Source organism: Orcinus orca, chromosome 12, assembly GCF_937001465.1.
Source record: "Orcinus orca chromosome 12, mOrcOrc1.1, whole genome shotgun sequence".
Taxonomy (NCBI): domain Eukaryota; kingdom Metazoa; phylum Chordata; class Mammalia; order Artiodactyla; family Delphinidae; genus Orcinus; species Orcinus orca.
Genome location: NC_064570.1, coordinates 2,192,268 through 2,214,080, shown reverse-complemented (window position 1 = coordinate 2,214,080; position 21,813 = coordinate 2,192,268). Strand labels below are relative to the sequence as shown.

At 47.2% G+C, this 21,813-nt stretch overlaps 1 protein-coding gene across 1 annotated transcript in view; it reads left to right on the top strand.

Annotated features, from left to right (window-relative positions):
• The window catches only part of CCR6 (C-C motif chemokine receptor 6), a 77,337-nt gene extending 55,976 nt beyond the window's left edge, over positions 1–21,361 (top strand). The window contains exons 7-9 of the mRNA XM_033403987.2: positions 6,049–6,152; positions 17,870–17,979; positions 18,224–21,361. Coding sequence (XP_033259878.1) covers positions 17,971–17,979; positions 18,224–19,342 — 1,128 coding nt within the window. The 5' untranslated portion in view covers positions 6,049–6,152; positions 17,870–17,970 and the 3' untranslated portion in view covers positions 19,343–21,361. The remainder of the gene's footprint in view (positions 1–6,048; positions 6,153–17,869; positions 17,980–18,223) is intronic.
• Positions 21,362–21,813: the final 452 nt, after the last annotated feature.

The following is a 21,813-nucleotide window of genomic DNA, read 5'->3' as shown; positions in this document are numbered from 1 at the left end:
AGGAATTAATTTCAAAAGTGGCCAGCCCGTGGCTGACCCAGATCTAAAGTCAAGACTCTGCAGTTACACAGTACTTCAGTCTCCTCAACCCCATGTACCTTAAATGAATCTCATTTCCTTCCCCTTACATCAGCTTCTATACCTTCTCTGGTTAGAACTATGTTAGAAACTTAGAAATAAGTTTCCAGTTCTGATTTCCCTATTTCTGTTGAGGTGGAAAATCTGGCATCATTTTTACTCCTTCTTCCTCTTGCTTTTTACTGATTTTTCAAAACATCATTTCTTCTTCACATTTATCCCAGAAACGCATAAACTTCAGGGTCGGATGACATGGCTTTGCGTCTTGGCTCTCCAAGTTGTGAGATGCGTGAACTTGAGGAAGTTGCTCTATTTCTGAGTTTCAGTTTGACAACACCAGCACCCTCTAGGCTTCTCGTGCAGATGAACAGAGCAGGGTGAGGGGAGCAGCGAGACGCCTGGCTGTGGGCTCTGGGCTGCCTACCTCTGGACGGTTTCCTGTCCACGTCGGTGCTGGGAACTTGCTCCCTGTCACTCCACAGCTCACAAAACTGCCACGTCTTTGCGTTGTCACTGAGACCAAGTCCCAGCTCTTCGGCCAGCCTTCCTCGACTTCCCACTGCAGCCCAGCCCCTCCACTGCTGCCCAGGCTGGTCCAGGACGGTGCTTTCCTGCCACCACACCTTTGCCCTGAGACTCGCCCCCTCCCCCTCCCTACTTGGCCAGTGGGTCAGCTCTCCTGGCTCAGCTCTGGCCCGTCCCCACAGACACTGTGCTCTATGCCTCCTCAAGCTCTCCGCATTCTCAGTCCTGTGAAACATCACTCACAGCCTTGAACTCACTGCCTGAAATGTCATGTGTTTGTGCCTCACCTCGGCAACTGTGCAAGTCCCTTAAAGGCAGGAAGTAAATCACATACTTTAAAGCGCCTCTGTACGTGGTGCAGAGCACGGGGTAGCTATCTGAGGGTTTAATTTGCAGCAGGCGAAGGAGATCGGTGTGCCCCTGGCTCTCTAGCAGTACAACGTTCAGGCTGCATCGTTCAGTGCGTAGAGTGAAAAAGAGTGTCAAACCGTGCAGGCCCAAAGCTACAGCACGTGCCCCGAACACGAAGGCTGTACCACCCGAAATCTTTGTCAGTTCCAGAATACGAGGGGTCAGCGCGGTTGACGATTCCGTCTGTAAAATGTGCTTCTGTCCCTACTGGGGAATTTGCTGGCGGAACGTGATGCATAGCATTTCCGTATTTCTAGATGGAGGAAAATCTACCAAGCCACACCACAAGGCGCAGACCTGAGCCGCTGCTGGACGAGATAGTCTGTTTTTAGAGTTGCCCGGCTTCATCTCTCCAACAGCATCACTGGCCTACATTTCTTATCCCCCCACTTCCAGCATCTCTTCTCACTGTTGGCTTTCTTGGGGAGGATAGTTTTTAAACGAAGAAAGCCCGTTTTTGTTTTAATTGTTGTTCTTTGTAACACATCTCGTTTCTTCAGAAGAGGATGAGAGCTCAAGCTGAAGAGGAGAGAAGGGCTCCCGTGACTCATTGCTGCTCAGCAAACGACCTCCCACTGTGGTGGCTCAGAACAATTTATTATTACCTCTCGAGGCTCTGGGGTTGGCGGGGCTCAGCTGAGCGGTTCTCAGGAGGGGCCTGTCATGCCGTTACACCCAGAGGGTGGCTGGGACCCGAGTGGTCGGAAGGCTCCACGGGGCTGGCTGTTGTCTGGGGTCTCAGCAGGAGCTCTGCGCACGCTGCCCACACGTGGCTTCTCTGCAGAGCCTGGGCTTCTCAGCCCAGCACAGAGGCTGGCTTCCAAAGAAAGCACAGCCCAATGGGGAGCTGCAGGGCTCCTGTGAGCCAGCCTCAGGAACCCCGGATCACTGCTTCTGACGTAACGATTGGTCAAGCCGGTCAGCAAGGCCAGTCCAGACAAAGAAGAGGGAAACAGATTTTACCTCTTGGCACGGGAGCCGCGTGCTCGTTTTAGAAGAAAAGGCGTTGAAGCTGGCGGTCTCCAAAGGCTGTCTAGCACACGAAATGCACATCTCGTTAAGATACAGGTAACACCGACATCAGCTGCGTTCATTTTCCAGGTCCCCGAGATCCCAGCACTCCAGCCACAAAACCAGGACTCAAGCGTGTCCCTCAGAAATGCTGCAAACCACCATCTGCTGGGCCTGCACAGGGGCCGGCAAATATCAGACACAGGAGCTGTTAATCAGTGAGGGCCGAGGTCCTCTGAAATGCCAAAGGCAATCGGCTTTATCTGCCACAATCCCATCGGCAGATACTGGTGATCCGGGCGTCGTGCATCTTTGGAAATTATCCACAAAGTTGAAAATGTATGAAATCCTTGTTATGGGTCTTCCCTGGTGGCGCAGTGGTTAAGAATCCACCTGCCAATGCAGGGGATGTGGGTTCGAGCCCTGGTCCGGGAAGATCCCACATGCCGCGGAGCAACGAAGCCCGTGCACCACAGTTACTGAGCCCGCGTGCCTAGAGCCCACGTTCCACAACGAGAGAAGCCACCACAATGAGAAGCTCATGCACCGTAATGAAGAGTAGCCCCCCCCCGCTGCAACTGGAGAAAGCCCGCGTGCAGCAACGAAGACCCAACACAGCCAAAAATAAAATAAAGAAATTAAAATAAAGAAAGAAAGAATTAAAAAAAAAAACCTTGTTGTCCCTTAAAGGAACATTCGATATCATCTGTGAGGAAGTCCATTTGATTGAAAAACTTTATGAAATTTTTGCCTAAAATCACTTTAACTCTTATAATGAAAAAATGCGTTTGTTCATTATGTACACACGTTTCTCAAGTTCCTATTTTTCCTTTTAAATTCTTCCTTCTCAGGGGAACCCACTTGTATTCTCTGCCCTGCTTGTGTGGCCAAGACTCCCCTTCCTTCTAATTAAACAGGGGCCTGCAGCTGGACAAGCTGCCTTTCCACACCCCAGGGTGAACCCCGCAGTTAAGAGGAGGGGTCCCCAGGAAGCCTGGACCTACACAGGAGTGTCACAGCCAGCCTCACCGCAAAGTGTAAAGCACTTCCTACTTGGTCGTGATGTTTATTTACCAAACTGTCCCTGGACTTTGTTCTGAATGAATTTTTCACACCTACTGTCAGACTTTCAGACTGGAAACTATTTATGTAAAGTGCATCACCGCATTGTGTACTTCTTGCTCTTTACATCCCTCACAATGTCATGCAAATGAGCAGCAGATTTTATTTAAATGAGGTGAGAGCTCCCAGGATCTGTAACGTGGGACACGTTCTAGAGAGAGAAAACAAAATGGGTCTGAGCTTCCCAAGGATGACATATAATTTGGATTTTACTTTGAAGTACAGAAGGGGTGCTGGGGCAAAGGACAGATGAGGACCACACAGGCCTGGAGTTCCACAGAAGAGCAGCCTTGTGCACGGCGTGGGAAGGCCAGAGGCCCAGGGCTGGAGCTGCTCGGAGGCCAGGACCAAACCCTCTACGGATTCTCCTCCCTCTGGGGGCAGAGAAGTCGTGTGAGGGGCAGGGGTCCCTCCTGGGGGTGTCTCCCACTCTTCTGACAGGCGGGCCAGCATGGGTGCCGAAGCGTGTGGCTCCGGTGATGAAGCCTCCTGGCCCGTCGTGTGGCCTCACAGTGTCGCTTTTCTCAACATGCTGAATCCTACTCACTGTTCTGCCTTGGTCCTCAGCGAAGTCAAAGCTGTGTTTCTTGCTTTAGGCAGGCCAGTTCTAAGGTGATAATGAGCGCAAAAGGGTTTAGCTTCCCACCTTCTTGCTAAACAAGACCATCAAAGGGGATTTCAGAAGGAACGGGCAGAAAAGGTGTGTGCGGTGTGTGCGTGACACCCGTGCCCCCAGCCCCTGAGGTGGCCTGCTTTTTCCTCTGCCAGGAGCCTGGGGCCTGGTAGGCAGCACTTCCAGCAGCTTCCACCCAAAGCAAGAAGCAGGACCTCGGAGGAGGTGGTGGGTGGTGATGAGAAGCAGGGGATATGATGGGGCAGCAGTGGGAAAGGCAGAAAGGACACACTCCCTTGCTCTCCATCCAGGGATCAGCGGTCCAGGTCAGGGACCCCGAGGGATGTCACGTGAAGGGCTCTTTTCAAACAGAGGAGGGGATGGGACACCCGTGTCAATGCAGAATCGTAAGCTCCATCAGGGAAAAGCAAGTCAGGACGTGGAGAGAAGCGAATGACATTCAAAAGGATCATCGTGAGGGAGGGAATGGGACGGTTGCGACATCGGTGCCCTGGGATCAGAGGTCGGCAAGCACCTCAAAGTCAAACAGAAAAAGGCTTTTCTTCTGTAGGGTTGGGGAAGGAGACAGGGATGAGCAGAAACTTTGCAGGGAAATGACCCACAATGGCCGGGAAGAGGGTCCCGCTGTGCTGACGATTCCCCAGAGAAGCTGACAAGGGGACAGGTCCACGTTCAGTATTGCTCAGACTTGGGGACAAGCCGCGTTCTGGGGTCTGGAGGAAGGAGAGACCCCTGACTAGCTCTTAGTCAAGACAAAGCGGAGGGTGGGCCGTGGGCAGCTTGCACAACTCAGGAAGAGAAAGGAAGCTAAAGAGAAAGGAGGAGGGAACATGTCAGTCAACCTGGTCTTGCTTTTAATTGATCTTCGCTATAAAACTTTGCTATAAATTTTTTTATAAAACTATCTCCTGGGACTTCCCTGGTGGCGCAGTGGTTAAGAGTCCACCTGCCAATGCAGGGGACACGGGTTCGAGGCCTGGTCCGGGAAGATCCCACATGCCATGGAGCAGCTGAGCCCGTGAGCCACAACTACTGAGCCTGTACTCTAGAGCCCGCAAGCCACAACTATTGAGCCCGTGCACCACAACTACTGAAGCTCGTGCTCCTAGAGCCCATGCTCTGCAACAAGAGAAGCCACCACAATGAGAAGCCTGCGCACCACAACGAAGAGTAGCCCCCGCTTACCGCAAGCAGAGAAAGCCCACGTGCAATGACGAAGACCCAATGCAGTCAAAAATAAATAAATAAATGTATAAGGAAAAAAAAAAAATAAAAAAACCTATTTCCTGAGACTTGAATCACAACAACACACTACATCATGGTGAACACTTTTATGATTCCAGAATTCTTTTTCTTTTATTTTTCTGTCTTTTTTTTTTTTTAAATCGCTTGTACCCAAAAATGAGTTCTCCAAATGACTCATCAATTGCTTTTCCTTCCATCAACTGCTATACCTAATGACAGGGCACTTGTTAGATCTGTCACCTGCCATCTCATACAGATCGAGTGCCCAGCTTTTTAGCATCTCACGCTTTTCTTTTTTTTAATTGAGAGATAATTGACATATGACATTATATTGCTTTCAAGTGTACAACATAATGATTGGATATTTACATGTATTGTGAAATGAACAATAAGTCTAGTTAATATCCATCACCACACATGGTGTTTTTGATCCCAAATGATACAATAGTAATACTTGTGTTTTTTTTATCCCCCCAAAAAACTAGTGTTTATTGAGTAGCTACCCCACTCCAGGCACTGTCCTACCAGCGTCACATGAACTGAGGCTGTTGTCCTCCGTGACACTCTGAGGCTGCCCCGTCATGGTCTTTATTGTACAGAGGAGGGAATGAGGGGTGAATACAGGCAGGGGGCTCCAGAGGCTGCATCACTAACCACAATGCTCACACGGCCCTTTCTAAATACTTCTAAATCTTTCCAGGCAGCCCGCAAAGTGCCCTTGCTCCCAGAGGTAACTGACCAGGAGACGGAGTGAGTGTTCGAGCATAAACTCATTGTCACACCTTGAAAGGCAACTCAGAGTCCTTCTTCTGGAAGATAACAGCACCCAGGTCCCTCCCTTCTCAGCAACTTTACCACCAGCTCCAGGGAGTCATATGATTATTTTATAACCTACAGGATATAGATGGTTAACCATCTGTATTTGGGCAAATAGGCGTTCCTTTTACATAGGAAGTGGTAATTCAGCGATTTGCTTTTGGTTAATTCTGGTCTCTCACTGCTTTTTTCTTAATGACCATTAGAAAGTGCATCTGGTTAAGAGAATCACACTGGTGCTGTGCTTTCCTGGGGTGTCATGAGGGGCGTGTAACCGAACTGGGCACTTTGGATCACGGCGTTTCTCAAGGTGAGCCCCGCTAAGCCCCCTTGACTCCTTTTAAAAGTGTATTTTCTTCTCTGATACCCGCATCTAAGGAATATTAGACATGCAAGTGCTTTACTCTTAAGAATTCCGGAATGCTGGCATGCTGTCTGTGTTTACACTAGTGAAACATTCTCGCTTTCACACATACAGTGTCCTAATAGTTTTAGGAATCGTACTGTGTGTTCAAGAAGCTCGCTTTCCCTCTAAATGTACAGGAAGTGATTTCACTCTAATTGCCTCGAACTGGAGCTTGGGCGATGGTTCGGGCATTGCTTCATAGGGGAAAAGTCCAGGGGGCACCTGTCTGGAGAGCAATTCTTTATTTAAATAAGTACGTAAAGAGTTTGCGGAGCTAACACCTGAGCTAGAATAATGTTTTGGCGGCCACGCAATAGGTGATTTATGCACCGAAAGATGACGAGTGAGGGTCTCGAATAGCTGGAGATGGACTGGGAAGGAGCTTTTCAGGCAGTCATTTAAGAGAAATTGATTGGGTGGAAATTTTTATGAGACTCAGTGAAATACAGGAAAAGCTCTGATAATGGCTGCAAATGCCACAGTGATTGTGGAGTGAGTGTCTCATGACCATAAAAGAATGCGCAGCGGTCTTTAAAAGAGTCTGCCGTAGGTTCCATCCAAAGCCTGTGGAGTTGCAGAAAATAGCTATTGCAGAGATCAGTAAAGAAACAAATGCAAGGTCTGAATTAATGAATCACTAATTCTGGAAATGATTAGAGAGATGAAATATAATTTCTGTAATGAAAAAGAAAATGTAAAAGTGAGCTTTTAAAGAAGCAAAGGGAACCAAAAGAAAAAAAATGCAAACTTATATACCAATCACTGGAAAAAACCCTCTGGCTTCTTTCTTGACCACTCTTATTCAAAAGCAGAAGGAAGCCAGACTAGGGTTTCAGCTCCACTGATGTTCATCTAAAAAAGGCTAAAACACCCATGGTTCAAATGAATTAAGAGAAGCTACATTTATTGAGTACTTACTTTTGTAGTTTGTGAGATTCTGATATACATATCGTTTAAAAATAAACATATTATTTAAGATCTTGTGGGAATTTTATAGTCCTTCAGTAAGACCTGCTGGAGACAAGGTGAATTAGGTCTCTAATTCACAGCCCTAGAGGAACTGCAGTCTTCCCATCTATAAATGGGTATAAGTCTACCTTAGAGGGTTTTTGTGAGGCTATAAGGGGTAATAGATGTAAAGCAGTGATCCCAATGCCCAGTGTGTAGTTAGAACTTGATTTCAAGCGTGCACACCCGCTTTCCACACACTCAACCAACATACACACGCATACACGCATGCAATGCATACACCTGTATATAATATACCTACATATGACTGACTATACGTGTGTACACAACATATATACATGCACACACATCACACACACATCACACGCATGCAATGCATAACACGGCATACATACATATACCCATACACACAATGCGACACACATACACGCATACACATCACACACATCACATGCATGCAATGCATAACACGACATACATACATATACCCAGACACACAATGCGACACACATACATGCATACACATCACACACACATGTACTCAACATATGTACACATACACATTTAGTTCTTGTTCCTTCTCTTGTGGGCCGTCACTATTTATGAAAATAAACACAGATTTAAAATCTTCTGCTTTAACTTTAACAAACTATTAAACTTGTTATGAAATTTGTTTAAATCAAAAATTTAACAGTTTCCTTGCTGATAATATTTTGTTAAAATTATTCATATTTTCCCTGTATTTAATTTTGTTGGGTAGATTCTGCCCTTGGCCAAATGCACAAACAGGTTGAAGTCGGTCTGTTACCCACCCCCTTCTGCTTTTTCAGCCACCTCTTCTCTTCTCTTGGGGATCTTACTTCCTTTTTGCTGCCACCCACTCCTGGTCCGAACAGAGAGCAGACCAGTAATCGACAGACAGACCCTGCGAGGCTGTCCTTGGTCAACTGATACCAGTGAAGACGCTGGCTGCTAATGACCTAAACTGTTCTCTGCCTGTCCCTGGTCCTCTGCACGTGACCAGAGGGCTTCCAAAGCCCTCAAAGACCAGAGCAGAGGAGAAGCTCCTGTGAAGTGGAGACCGGGGGGCGGCCTCTGGTGGATTTGAGAGCAGCTGAGTAGGGAGAAGGGGCACTGCCTGGAGTTTTCTTTTTTTAATTTTTTTTGGTTTTAATTAATTTATTTTATTTATTTATTTTTGGCTGCGTTGGGTCTTCGTTGCTGTACACGGGCTTTCTCTATTTGCAGTGAGCGGAGGCTACTCTTCCTTGTGGTGCAGGGGCTTCTCATTGTGGTGGCTTCTCTTGTGGAGCATGGGATCCAAGCACATGGGCTTCAGTAGTTGTGGCTCTCAGGCTTAGTAGTTGTGGCTCGTGGGCTCAGTAGTTTTGGCTTGTGGGCTCTAGAGCACAGGCTCAGTAGTTGTGGCTCACGGGCTTAGCTGCTCTGCAGCATGTGGGATCTTCCTGGACTAGGGCTCGAACCCATGTCCCCTGCATTGGCAGGCGGACTCTCAACCACTGTGCCACCAGGGAAGCCCTATTCTTTTCATTTTTGAATGAAGTAGTCAATTAGCTGTTAGTTTCTGAGATACCTTCTTTTGCATATTGTACCTAATGAAAATGGTACTAGGAAGCCACAGTGTTTAACTGCAAAAAAAAAAAAAAAAGTAAATTAGCATTTAAAACACTATGTTAAGAATGTTCATCTAATTAAGTAACATTAAGTTTTCCTTGAAGTAACACTTTTTTTTTCCTGGGTTGTAACAAAATCTTTGAAATGTGACAGTTGGGAGGCAGACGCTCTCACCATGTGCATACGTTGAATCTTGGGACTTCAGCACATTTACTTTTTATTTAAAAGAGTAATATATTTGTGGTTTCAAATCTTAAATGCAAATGTCATATGAAGGTTCAACTTATCACTGTGTGTCTCTATAAGCGGACGAAAAGCCATTCAAAGATATATCTTTTAGGGGCTTCCCTGGTGGTGCAGTGGTTGGGAGTCTGCCTGCCGATGCAGGGGACGCGGGTTCGTGCCCCGGTCCGGGAGGGTCCCGCGTGCCGCGGAGCGGCTGGGCCCGTGGGCCATGGCTGCTGGGCCTGCGCGTCCGGAGCCTGTGCTCCGCAACGGGAGAGGCCACAACAGTGAGAGGCCCGCGTACCGCAAAAAAAAAAAAAAAAAAAAAGATATATCTTTTAATAATAGATGAATTCTAAGTATGTCCACGATGAGAAAAGAATCCGTCAGGAGTTAGCGCGAGGCCTGTGCACTTTTCCTTTCATGCAATCTGAGTGCTGGATACACTCCTACTTGGAGGCCGGCGTGGAGACCAGCTTGCTGTCTGAAGATAGAAATCTGTTCGCCTTAGTGATATCCCTCACCACCAGGCAGTGCCAGCGCTGGACAGAGCCCGGAGCTGCTGGCCACCGGCCGGCATGTGGGCCTGGCATTTATACTTGTCTTGGAAGGAAGCAAGGAAGGAAGCAAGGAAGGAAGGAAGGAAGGAAGGAAGGAAGGGATAGCTCCTCTAGCTCAGCTTTTTCCAAAGTGTTTTCCAAAGAACACCGACTCTAAACTTCCTGTGGGTGGGCAGGTTGGGAAGGTGTGGTTACTCAGCAAGGCTCCGAGCCATGGTAATAAACCGTGACATAAATACCCAAGAGGAGGATGCAGGTGGTAGTGTTGCCCAATCTCACTCAACCCCAGAGCAATCTTTCCCCTGCTCTTCCTTTCTCCCTCTCTCCCGCTGTTCTTTGTACCCAGAGCATCTCCCAGGAACTCACTTTTAAATGCTGATCTAAATTCCAATGATCTAAGTTGCTGGACGCTGGAATTCCAGGTGAAGCCCCAGTTCTCACCCACAAACGTGCATTAGAGTAACCCGGAGACAGTGTGAAAGGAGATGGTCCATGATCACAGCAGACATGCACAGGACTCCAGAGCTTACCTCACCCCCAACTTTACTGATGACTCAGAAGACACAGGCAAGCACAGGCACAGGGTGACATCGCTTTCCTGGAGGGGCCCTGAACCATCAGATACAGCTTACTAAACGTGGGTTTTGGTTTCAGATCAGTATGAAGTGTTATGAGCAGCACACGTGAAAACACTGCTCTCAGGGCTCTGCAGGTTTGACTGCTCACCGCACAGTTGGAGGCTGCCTCTTTCCCGTGCCCCGCACCCTCCCGTGGACGGGGCTCCAGCGGCCCCCATTCTCCACATCCAGGAACAAGGGTGTTGTCTGCCTCAAAGCTGCTCCGTCAGGGCCTCCACAGGCAAATGCACTTAGCTTGGTTCCAAGGAGGCCGGTCAAGGTTAGTCCTGCCCCCGTGTCTCCAGCTGGAAGGGAGAGCTGCACCTGCTTCAACCCTTTCCTCACCAAAGAGCTCATCACCAGAGACTCTGATTCAGCAGGTCTGACCCACATCACACCCACCTCATGCTCTGTAAGGACTCACCACTGTGCCTGCCAGAGAGTTTGCCGTCCCCCAAGGCAGCTCGTGTCATTCTTACTAAACGGTTCAAGTGTTCTTTCTAATGTTTGGTCGAATCTGTGGATACCGTCTCCACTCACTGGGCACATTCTGACCCTGTGCGGGGACGGGTAAGCCTAGACCCTCTTTCAAATGACAACCTTGCGGGTAGTTGATGACCTCATTCCTCCCTGGCCCTCCCTCCGTTCAGGTGGAACATCTCCAGTTCTGGCACATGGGGGTCTGTCTTCACCATCATAGCCACTTGGCTTCAGTTGATTCCAGCTGGTCATTTTTTCCGTAGCTCAACTCAAAATTACTATGTAAGTCTGATCAGCGTAGACTTGATGAAACTATCACGTACCTCATTCTAAGCCTTGCAATAATTTGGCCTAAAAATAAAACATCCATTACTTTCAACAGGCTACATTTATTGAGCATTATTTTAGTTTTCTATTGCTTCCATAACAAATTACCACACATATATTTAACTCTCAGTTCATTAGAGAAGGTACGAAATATCTATTTTTAAAATGTCTTAATATCACAATTTTCATAACAGAAAGTCCGCAGATTCTTTCTCCAAAAAGTTGACTATTGCTGCTCGAGATTTGAGGTAAGTTACTTGAGGAAAAAAGAAAGGTTCTTTCCATGTTGTGGTGCCCCTGATGCCAATCTGTCACCAGCACAATTTCCTCCAAACGACTCACATGATTTTTGTAATGAACATGGTGGTCTGGGCAGGGTGAATCACTTCCAGTGACTGTGAGTGCCTCGCGTATGTGTCAACCTGAGAGCAGCCTTTTCTGAGAACACTGATTCTCAACCACAGAAGCATCATGTTCGTCATCATGCAGATTTCTAGATGGTTGACACCCAACCGTTACGTAACACTATCCCCGAAAGATGCAGAACGTACAAATTTGGGTTATTGTGATTTATTCTGCCATTCTAGTCAGAAATAAGAGTAAATCAAAGGAAATTAAAATAACGTCTCAGGAATAGACATAATTCAGACCGAACTTCTAAGGTCTCTGTTTGGAGCGCACCCCCCGGCAGCATGGCCTGAATATCTGGTTTCTTGTGGTACCAGCTTAGACGCTCCTGCCGACACTCAGGACATAGACTTTCCTGACCCTGGCCTTCTCCTCACCAGAGGGAGCCCCTTGTTTTTCTGTACACCCCACTATTGTTGCTAGTATTGCACGTTTTATAATGATTTGTCTACCTGACAGCTTCTTGAAGCTGGAGCTGACGTTCAGTGCATCTCGGCATCCTCTGTTTCTCCTCAGTAGATACTCATAAACATCGGTGGAACTGAATTCAATTTGAATTCAGAAAACATTATCTACCACAGTGTGGTTAAAAAGTATCTCCCCTAAGTGGGGTTCCAGCTGGGCCAAGATGCTGGGTCATCCCCTACCTCATTATAACTGGGCTGCCATTCCCACCGTTGCCAGCCCCACCTCCATATGGTATGAAGGCCTGACACCCCAGCACCCCGCAGCTGCGTCTCACCAGCACCCATGTTGCCTCCCCAGGTCTGGACTCCGTCTGGGCTCAGTCCCTGCACAGCTCCCCAGCAGCATGGTCTCCACGGCAGCCCTGTGTCCCCGCTTCCGTGGTATCCCCTCCTGCTCTGCTCCCAGCCCCCTTCCCACGCACCTGTAGCCCACCCCTCCCTCAGTCTGTACCTTTTCCTCCTTCTGGAGTCCTTGAAAGTCCTTCTTCCCACACACCTTCCACAGCCTGCTCAGTCCCAAGTGAGGACAAGTCCCCCGCATCAGCGCATTTGTGTCAAGCTGTGTGCACATTATTTTTATTAGCTTTTTGAGGCATAATTTATAACAATAAACATCACCAATTTGAAGTACACCCTTCAGTGGGTTTTGACAACAGTCACCGTCCTGACAGGGAGCATCTCCCGCACCACAAAAAGTCCCCGAGCCTGGCCCAGGCGGTCTCTTCTTCCGACCCCTCACCCACGGCAATCACTGACTTGGTTCCTGCCACTATTGTTTTGCCTTTTCTAGAATTTCATATAGATGGAATAATGCAGTACATGGGTCTTATATGTTTGAATTCTTTACCCAGAAAAATGCTTTTGTAATTCACGTGTGCGGAGCGGGCGTCAGTAGCCACTCTTCATCTTCCGGCTGCGTTCTAGGTGTGGAGGGGGAGCAATCTACACATCTGTTCCCCAGCTGATGGGCACTGGGGTTCTTTCCAGTTTGGGGCTGTTAAGAGTAAACTTTTGAGTACAAGTCTTTCATTTTCATTCTCCTGGGTGAACACGCAGGGGTCACTTGTGGTTCACGTGGTAAGTGTGTGTTTAACTTATGAGAGACTTTGACTTGTTTTCTCAGAGCGGGTCTCTGCGCTGCATCCCCACCACTTTGGTGAGCACGCGAGGCTCCACATCGACTTCCACAGTCTTGTGTGCCTTTCTGATTTTAGCCAGTCTGGTGAGCATGAAACGACTTCTTATTGCAGTTTTAATTTGCATTTTCCTAATAATTAATGACATGGAGTGCCTTTTCTTGTGCTTATAAATACATCTATGTATTTTCTTTGGTGAATCGACTTAAAATTTTTGCCTGATTCTTCTTGAGTTGTTTGTCTTCTTGACATTGAGTTGTAAGGGTTCTTTGAATATGCTGGCCACAATGATCAGATATAAATTTACAATTTTTTCCCCATGCAATGGTCTTTTTCATTTTCTGAAGCCTTTCGAAGGGCAGAAGTTTTAAATTCTGATCAGTTACAATTTATCAATTTTATAACAGTTCATGCCTTGAGCAATTTATACAAGAAATCTCTTTCATTCCCAAGGGCGTGAAGATTTTCTCCTATGTCTTCTTCTAGATGTTTTATGGTTTTAGCTCTCACATACAGCTCTATAACCTATTCTGAATTATTTTTTTGCCTACGGTGTGATATAAGGGGTTTGGATCAACTTTTATACATGAATATCCAGTTGTTCGGGCACCATTTACTGAAAAGACTGTTTTTCCCACTGAATTACCTTGGTAGTTTAGTTAAAAATCTGTATTTATTCTGTTCTATTGATTTATGAATCTATCCTCTTGCCAATACCACACTGTCATAATTGCTGTAGCTTACAGTAAGTCTTGAAATCAGGTATTGTGAGTCCTACAATTTTGTTCTCTTTTTCAAGGTTGTTTTGGCTATTCTAAATCCCTTGAATTTCTTAATAAACTTTAGATTTACCTTGTCAATTTCTACAAAAACCCTTGCCACAATTTTGATTTGGGTTTTGTTGTATCTGTAGATCAGTTTGGAGAGAACTGACATTTTAACAATATTGAATTGTTTAATCTACATATGACATATCTTTCCATTAAGTTAGATGATTTAATTTCTCTCAGCAGTGTTTTGTAGTTTTCAGGATATGTATACATCTTGGTGGATGTATTCATAAGTATTTCATTTCATGTTTTCTGATGCTATTACGATTTTTTTTTCAGTTTCAATTTCCAAATGTTGCTGGGGCATAGAATTACAATTGATTTGTGTCCATCATTGGTGTCCAGTCTGATGTTAATCCTAATCAGTGTATTATTATTATTATTATTATTATTATTTTTTGCTGCACCGTGAGGCATGTGGGATCTTAGTTCCCCAAGCAGGGATCGAACCCATGCCCCCTGCAGTGGAAGTGCGGATTCTTAACCACTGGACTGCCAGGGAAGTGCCCCAATCCATGTATTTTCATTTTACATATTGTGTATTTCATCTATAGGACCTTTCCTAGGTCTTTTTATGTCTTTCATGACACTCCTCGTCATGTCTATGCCTTCCTCTACCTTCTTGATCACATGGAGTTATATTTACAGTAGCTGTTGGCGCAACTTTTTGTGCTAATTCTATCATCTCTGTCATTTTTCTGTTTCACACTCTTCTGTTATTTTAAATGTCTGTGCTTTAGTCAGTTTGAGCTACTCTAACAAATTACCACAAACTGTTGTTTGTTGCTGAAACAACAAACATTTTAGTTCTCACGTTCTAGGGGTTGGGAAATCCAAGATCAAGGCCCCAGAGGATCCAGGTCTGATGAAACCTTGCTTCCTGGTCTGCAGTCTTCTCACTGTGTCCCCACGGGGTGCAGAGCAGAGAAGGGAAGCAAGCCCTGTCGTGTCTCTTCTTGTAAGGGCACGAATCCCATTGGGGGTGGGAGGCCCCATCTCTACCTGCCATCACACTGGGGGTTCAGCTTCAGCATACACATTTTGCGGAGCTGCAAACATTCAGTCTACTGTGGTTTGGAAATTTTTGTTTGGGTGCCTGACATTATGAGTTTTACATGTTGAAGGCTGAATTTTGTTTATTTCTTTAAATAATTTTGGGCTTTATTCTGGAAGGTGGTTGTATTATTGGAATCAGATGGATCATTTGAGACTTCCTCTCAGGCTTTGCTCTGGACGGCAGGTCCAGAGCAGCATTTAGGTCAGATTACTTTAACCACGTTACTCCTAAGATGGCGCCCTCCTGAGGACGCTCCCAGGGCCCTGGGATGTGGAAGGTCATGGTTGCCACTGATGCCGAAACCCCGCCTCTCTTTACTGGTGCCGAGTAGAAATGCGGAGACAGAGTTTTGGGTGAAGTAGAAAAGAGTGCTTTTATTGCTTTGCCAGGCAAAGGGGGCCACAGCAGGCTAGTGCCCTCAAGATGTGCCCTCCCTTGAGAGGAGGAAAGGCTCTGTAGTCTCGGGTGGGAAATCGGGCGGCAGACAAGGGTCAAGCGGCACATTCTTCTTGACTTCAGCAAAGTTTCAGAACCATCAAAGCTGGCGTCAGGTGGTCCCGGGATGGGCTCTGGTGGTCCTTGAGGCTATCGTGCCATGACCTTCTTTCTGGAATGAAGAAGGCTCACAAAGGGAGGGGTTGTTAGGGAGTGTTTTCTCCAAGAAGTAAACACCAGGTGCATAGTTCAATTCTAACCAGAAAACGATCATTTTCAAATGGCAGTTAAGCAAGAAGAAAAAGAAAAAAATACATATATATGTGGGGGAGAGTGGCTGGATGGGCTAAAAGAATAAAGTTTAACGTGAGGGAGGCTATCGACTGATTTCTGTTGCAACAGCGATCTGGCCATGGGAGAGCTATTTCCAGCCTGGGAGGACACTGTGAGCCCCGCTGCCCATCCTTTCTGGTGGTTCTTCCCCCAGTCGCGTGTCGCTTCCCGTTAGGGACACCACTCTGCTGGTCTCCTCGTTTTTCTGTGTGAAGGGCCTCCTCTCCCAGCCGCCCGTTCTCCCTGAATTCTGGTCCCAGTCTCCTCAACTCAGCAAGAGGGCCATTCTCTGGGTTACCCCCCTGCTCTGCACTTGGGAACTGCTCCCCTTGAGAGCTGGGGGCTTCGCAGAGCTCAGACCATTGCCCACTTCACTGGTCTCCTGTCGGGGACCATAGTCCTGTGATGTCTGTAAACTGTGATTTACTGCATTTTACAGGCTTTCTTGGTTGTTTAATGCGTAAGGTGCATTTGGTCTCTGTTAATCCATCATGGCTGGAAGCACAAGTCTTGAGTTTTGATTGATACGTTTAATGGGATAATCTGATCGACGGGTCCACTTCCTCAATATGCTTTCGCAGCACAGAAGCTCTGTATTATGCATCTTCTGCATGCTCTGAAGTGCCCATTAGAACTCTACACTTGCAGGCAATTGCAAAAGTGCAGAGGGGAGCCCAGCCTCCCTGCAGTCCTGTGTGCACAGCAGGGACCGGAGCGGCAGCGAACACTCAGTGTCCAGGCATCCGGGAAGGAGTGGGTTCAGGCCACCTGATCTGTGACTGGGAAGCAACAGCGGGAGAATCAAATGATACAAGAAGTATGTTCAGAAAATCCTTCAGGGTGACCTCTGTGATCCACCGAATCCTTCCCCCAGATGTCAGTGTTGACTCTGGAGGTGGGGACTGACTTGGCGCAGGTAGATGGGTTATGGGACACATTTCTCCTTCCTGTCTGAGCCTCTGAGGCCCGCATTTCTGCTGTTCCTTCGTCTTCTTGACGTTGCTGGGCCACATGGCACGGGGGGAGCTGAAGGAGGAGAGTGAGTGTGCATTTCACAGGAGTATCAGGATTCCAGGACAGGGATTTTGCCGGGGGTGCGGCTGGATAATAAAGCAGGATGATGAACACCACCAAGCAAAGAAGGATGAGTGAGTATGGGGAGAGCAAAGAATCCTTCCTTCCTTCCTGTTTGTTTCAAATGATAGATTTCAGAGTCCTGCGTGCTGAGACTCCAGCTCCATCCTTTCTTAGTCTCCTGGTGAATTTCTTGAGCCTGGACCCCGTGTCACCCCTCTTGGCGTTCCCAGCATGTCACATGGTCCATCAAGGTTGTTTGGACTGTAGTCAGGCTGACCCGACCAGGCTGGTCACACCGTTTCACAAACACGCAGCGCTCAGTATTCCTTTTCAGCCAGAGCGGTCACCTGCAGGTGACCTGTTCTCCAAGGACCCAGAGTGGGCCTGTCCGCAGAGCCTTCCCTAACCACGCCGACCTGAACCTTCCTTCCCAAACTCTGGTTTCTGAGGAGTATGATGTGTTTGCCCCAGTAGATTAGTGGTCGTTAGCTAGACTGTCCATGGGACGTATCTGTGGCTTTTCAGGATTATATATATAAAACCATAAATATATACCCAGCCTTTAATATTACACATAATATTTTCAGGCTAGGACTATCAATTATAAGTATCCTAGCAACATCTACACTTCTATAGGTTTTGTTCAGTGGAATCTTGTGAATGTAATTAATTTGAATTTTGCAGAAGGTTTTTCTGCAGATCAGATCTGTGGTTTTGCTGATATCGCCCTTTTTTATGCTCTAGATCAGGGATGGGCAAATCACAGCCCACGGTACCATGTCTGGTCCGCCCACTCATTTGTGTAGCTGTCTGTAGCTGCCTTCACGCTGCACCCGCAGATCTGAGTAGCTGTGTCAGAGACGACAGGACCTGAAGATCCTAAAATACTTACCATCTGGCCTTTTACAGAAGGAGGTTGCTGACACCAGCTCTAAATGAATATTTCTGTGTAAAATAGTGCGCTGTGCACTCTTGGTGTTGAAATGGGAAGAAATCTATTTCCTTAATTCTCTGGCTCTCTGAGAATACTTAGCTGTAATGCATTTTGCTTTCTTTCCTCCTTAGATTCACTTCTCTCCTATTCTCTCCGCTGTGAGCCAGAGGAGTTGAAAATCCACTCCCCTTCTAGTCCAGGCCCGGACACTCTGCCCAGATCAAGCACCACCATGAGAGAGGTGAGCATCTTTTTTTTTTTTTTTTTTTCAGAGTGGCTAAACCATTTTATTTTCCCACCAGTGACATGATATAATTTTTCTACGTACTCGCCAGCATTTGATGTTGTCACTATACTTTTTTTTTAACATCTCTATTGAGGTATAATTTGAGCATCTTTTTTATTTTGGTTGGGAGTATAATTTCGGTCAATCGTGCTCCTTGAAAATGACACTACTGCTAACTCTATCTGTGTTCACTTTCCAGGAACCCATGAATTCCACCAACATCTACGATGCCAATGAGGATTATTTTGGGTTGGCTAATAGTTCAGATTACTCACTCGATGTTGATAGCTTTCTATGTTCCTTGCAGGAGGTCAGAAAGTTCTCTGGGCTATTTGTGCCACTCGCTTACTCCTTGATATGTGTCTCTGGCCTCCTGGGCAATATTTTGGTGGTGGTCACCTTTGCTTTTTATAAGAAAGCCAAGTCTATGACAGACGTTTATCTCCTGAACATGGCCGTCGCAGACATCCTCTTCGTCCTTACCCTCCCGTTCTGGGCCGTCAACCACGCTACTGGCGAGTGGATATTCAGCAACGTCATGTGCAAACTGACCCGGGGCATCTACGCCATCAACTTTAACTGTGGGATGCTGCTCCTGACCTGCATCAGCCTGGACCGCTACATCGCCATCGTGCAGGCCACCAAGTCCTTCCGGCTCCGGTCCAGAGCCTTGGCCCACCACAGGATGATCTGTTTGGTCGTGTGGGTGGTGTCGATCTTCATCTCCAGCTCGACCTTCATGTTCAACCAGAAATACAAGCTGCAAGGCAGCGACGTCTGCGAGCCCAGGTACCACACCGTCTCCGAGCCAATCCGGTGGAAGCTGCTGGTGCTGGGACTGCAGCTCCTGTTCGGCTTCTTCATCCCGCTGGTGTTTATGATATTTTGCTACATGTTTATTGTCAAGACCTTAATTCAAGCTCAGAATTCCAAAAGGCACAGAGCCATCCGCGTGATCATAGCCGTGGTCCTTGTCTTTCTGGCTTGCCAGATCCCACATAACATGGTGCTTCTCGTGACCGCCGTCAACCTGGGCAGGACGGACCGCTCGTGCAGCAGCGAGAGGCTGCTGGGCTACACCAGGAACGTCACCGAGGTCCTGGCTTTCCTGCACTGCTGCCTCAACCCGGTGCTCTATGCCTTCGTCGGTCAGAAGTTTAGAAGCTACTTTCTGAAGATCACGAAGGACCTGTGGTGCGTGAAGAGGAGGCAGAAGTCGCTGGGCTTCTCGTGCTCCCGGCTGCACTCGGACACCCTCACCTCCCGGCAGAACAGCGAGACCGCGGACAACGACAGCCCGTCCTCCTTCACCATGTGACGCCACCCAGGCTCGGCGCGGACGGGCTAACAGGCAGGACAAAAATGCATGGGGCGTGTGGACATGAAGCCAAAGCGAGGGGGGTCTTTCCTGCAAGGTCAGGGCTGCACGCGCTCGGGGTGCCAGCAGGCACTGACGGGCAGCATCCCCCAAACTCATTTGACGGGGATGCTCTGTGCCCCCGTCCCTGCTGGCTGGCATTCTGCAAAACAGGCTTTGGGAAATGCTGAATGAAAATGAATTGCTGACAAACGTGAACACTTTCAGGAATATTCACGAAGCAGCCCTAGACCACAATTTCTTCTGGTCGTCGCAAAACATCCCACGGCTTAAAAACCCAGAATGGATGGGCTTCCCTGGTGGCGCAGCGGTTGAGAATCCGCCTGCCGATGCGGGAGATGCGGGTTCCTGCCCCGGTCCAGGAAGATCCCACATGCCGCGGAGCGGCTGGGCCCGTGAGCCATGGCCACTGAGCTTGCGCGTCCGGAGCCTGTGCTCCGCAACGGGAGAGGCCACAACAGTGAGAGGCCCGCGTACCGGAAAAAAAAAAAAAAAAAAAAAGAAAAAACAAACGAATGCCCTCGTGTAACTCGTTTTAGGCAGAAGGTTAAACGTCTTTCCATCGTGATGGTTACTGTTGGTGTCATAATAGCAAAATGGGCTGGCCTGAGCTTTATCTCATTTCCCTGTGAAAAAGTGTGAGTTTTTTCTCATTTCTCAAGCATGAGCTCATAAAAAAGCAGAAGAAAAACAAGCTCAGAGACAGAAGAGGTGGCTGCATGAGCACTAGAGACACTTGTCACGGTGGATAAGGCAGTTGAGGTTGTAACCGGCCGTCAGGAAGTGTAAGTTTGCTTCATTTCCCTCTGTGACTGGAAATTCTCCTCTAAAAATCCATTAGACTGCATGCACTTAGCATACAGAAGGGGCTTAATAATTATTTGTTTACCAGAACACAATAAAATTGGAGCTTATAGTGCAGTTTAAAGAGTTAGTCGTTTAAATTTTTTTTTTTTAATAAATAGAGTACTTTTTTAAAAAGAACCAGGAAACTTTACTGAGACAATAATGTAAGAACTTTTGTTCATTTCCATCATGGAGTTGAAGAAAGCTGTGTGGAGGGGACTCTGGCAGTGACGAGCTTCAAATTAGCTTCTCAGAGAGCTTGGATCACGTTGGCTTCTGCTGCAGTAAAGTGGTTTTACCTAAAGTCTGAGCTTAACTATGGAATCAGTTTTTAACAAATCTCTTTGCGTTAAAAGTTCATAGAACTCAAGTTTTGAAAGTGCTTTGTAAATATATGAACCTAAGTGGAAAAGCATCAACCCATCTTACAAAAACACAAACACGGGAATTCCCTGGCTGTCCAGTGGTTAGCACTCTGTGCTTTCACTGCTGAGGAACCAGACTCGATCCCTGGTCGGGAAACTAAGATCCCACAAGCCTTGAGGTGTGACCAAGCCAAACCAAACCAAACCAAACAAGCAAAGAAAAAACCCACCGATGCTTATTAGAAAAGTCCTGACATGAGCTGCAAAGATACTGACGTGTATTTAACGTGTTATCTGAAACTTGCTCTTGTTCTTACATGCTTCAGCTACAGCTCTACACGAAATTCAACATGATCTCTTAAGATCCAAAGCCTGTATTTTTAACACATGGTTTTGGCTTTGCAAAATAAAACTGTTCTGTGGGTGAAGTAGGAACTGTCTTCCAGTCTCAGGGCTCCGACTGGGAGACCCTGTGTTCAGGGGTCCCACGTCCTTCAAATCTGTTAGCGTGTGACTTCAGAAATCAAAGCAGAGGAGGCGTTACTCAGATGCTTCTTTCGGTTTGACCAGAGCACTGATGAGATGTGTGAAAGCGTGTTTCAAAACCGGCACAGAAACATCACGCTGACTCGGCGAAGCTGGAATCAAGGTCTTCTGCATCTCCGTCTCCAGAGGAGTGAAACTTGCTTCTTTATGCAATAACCCTTTGCAGATTTCAGCCATAGTGAATAAAGGTGTTTCTAAAATGTGCTACATATTTCATTTCATTAAATGGCATCCTTTCTTCGTGCTGCCTTGGGCATCAGAACAGGTCATCAACAACCGTTTGGTGCTGCAGAGGCCGACGCCCCCGGGGGCCCGGGGCTGCCGGGGTCTCTGCTCCTACACTAAAGGGCTCCGGACTGTTCCTTAACGGTTCCCGGGTCTCCTTTTCATCTATTTCTCGTATCTTCTCTCACTGTCAGGCTCTGGCTGGACCTTAAGTGTGTGCCTTTCGTCCCTCCTCTGACTCTTTGCAAACATTGTTCCACTGTGTTTGGGGATCATCTGTCTACACTTGTCAGGACTGTGTATTAATAGGGACAATGGGTTCGTGCCTGCCAGGCTGTTATTAATACATTAATCATATGCACATGTGTAATTTATTGCATATGCATGTGTGTGTGTTTATGTATAATCACATCTATGTGCTGACCAGAG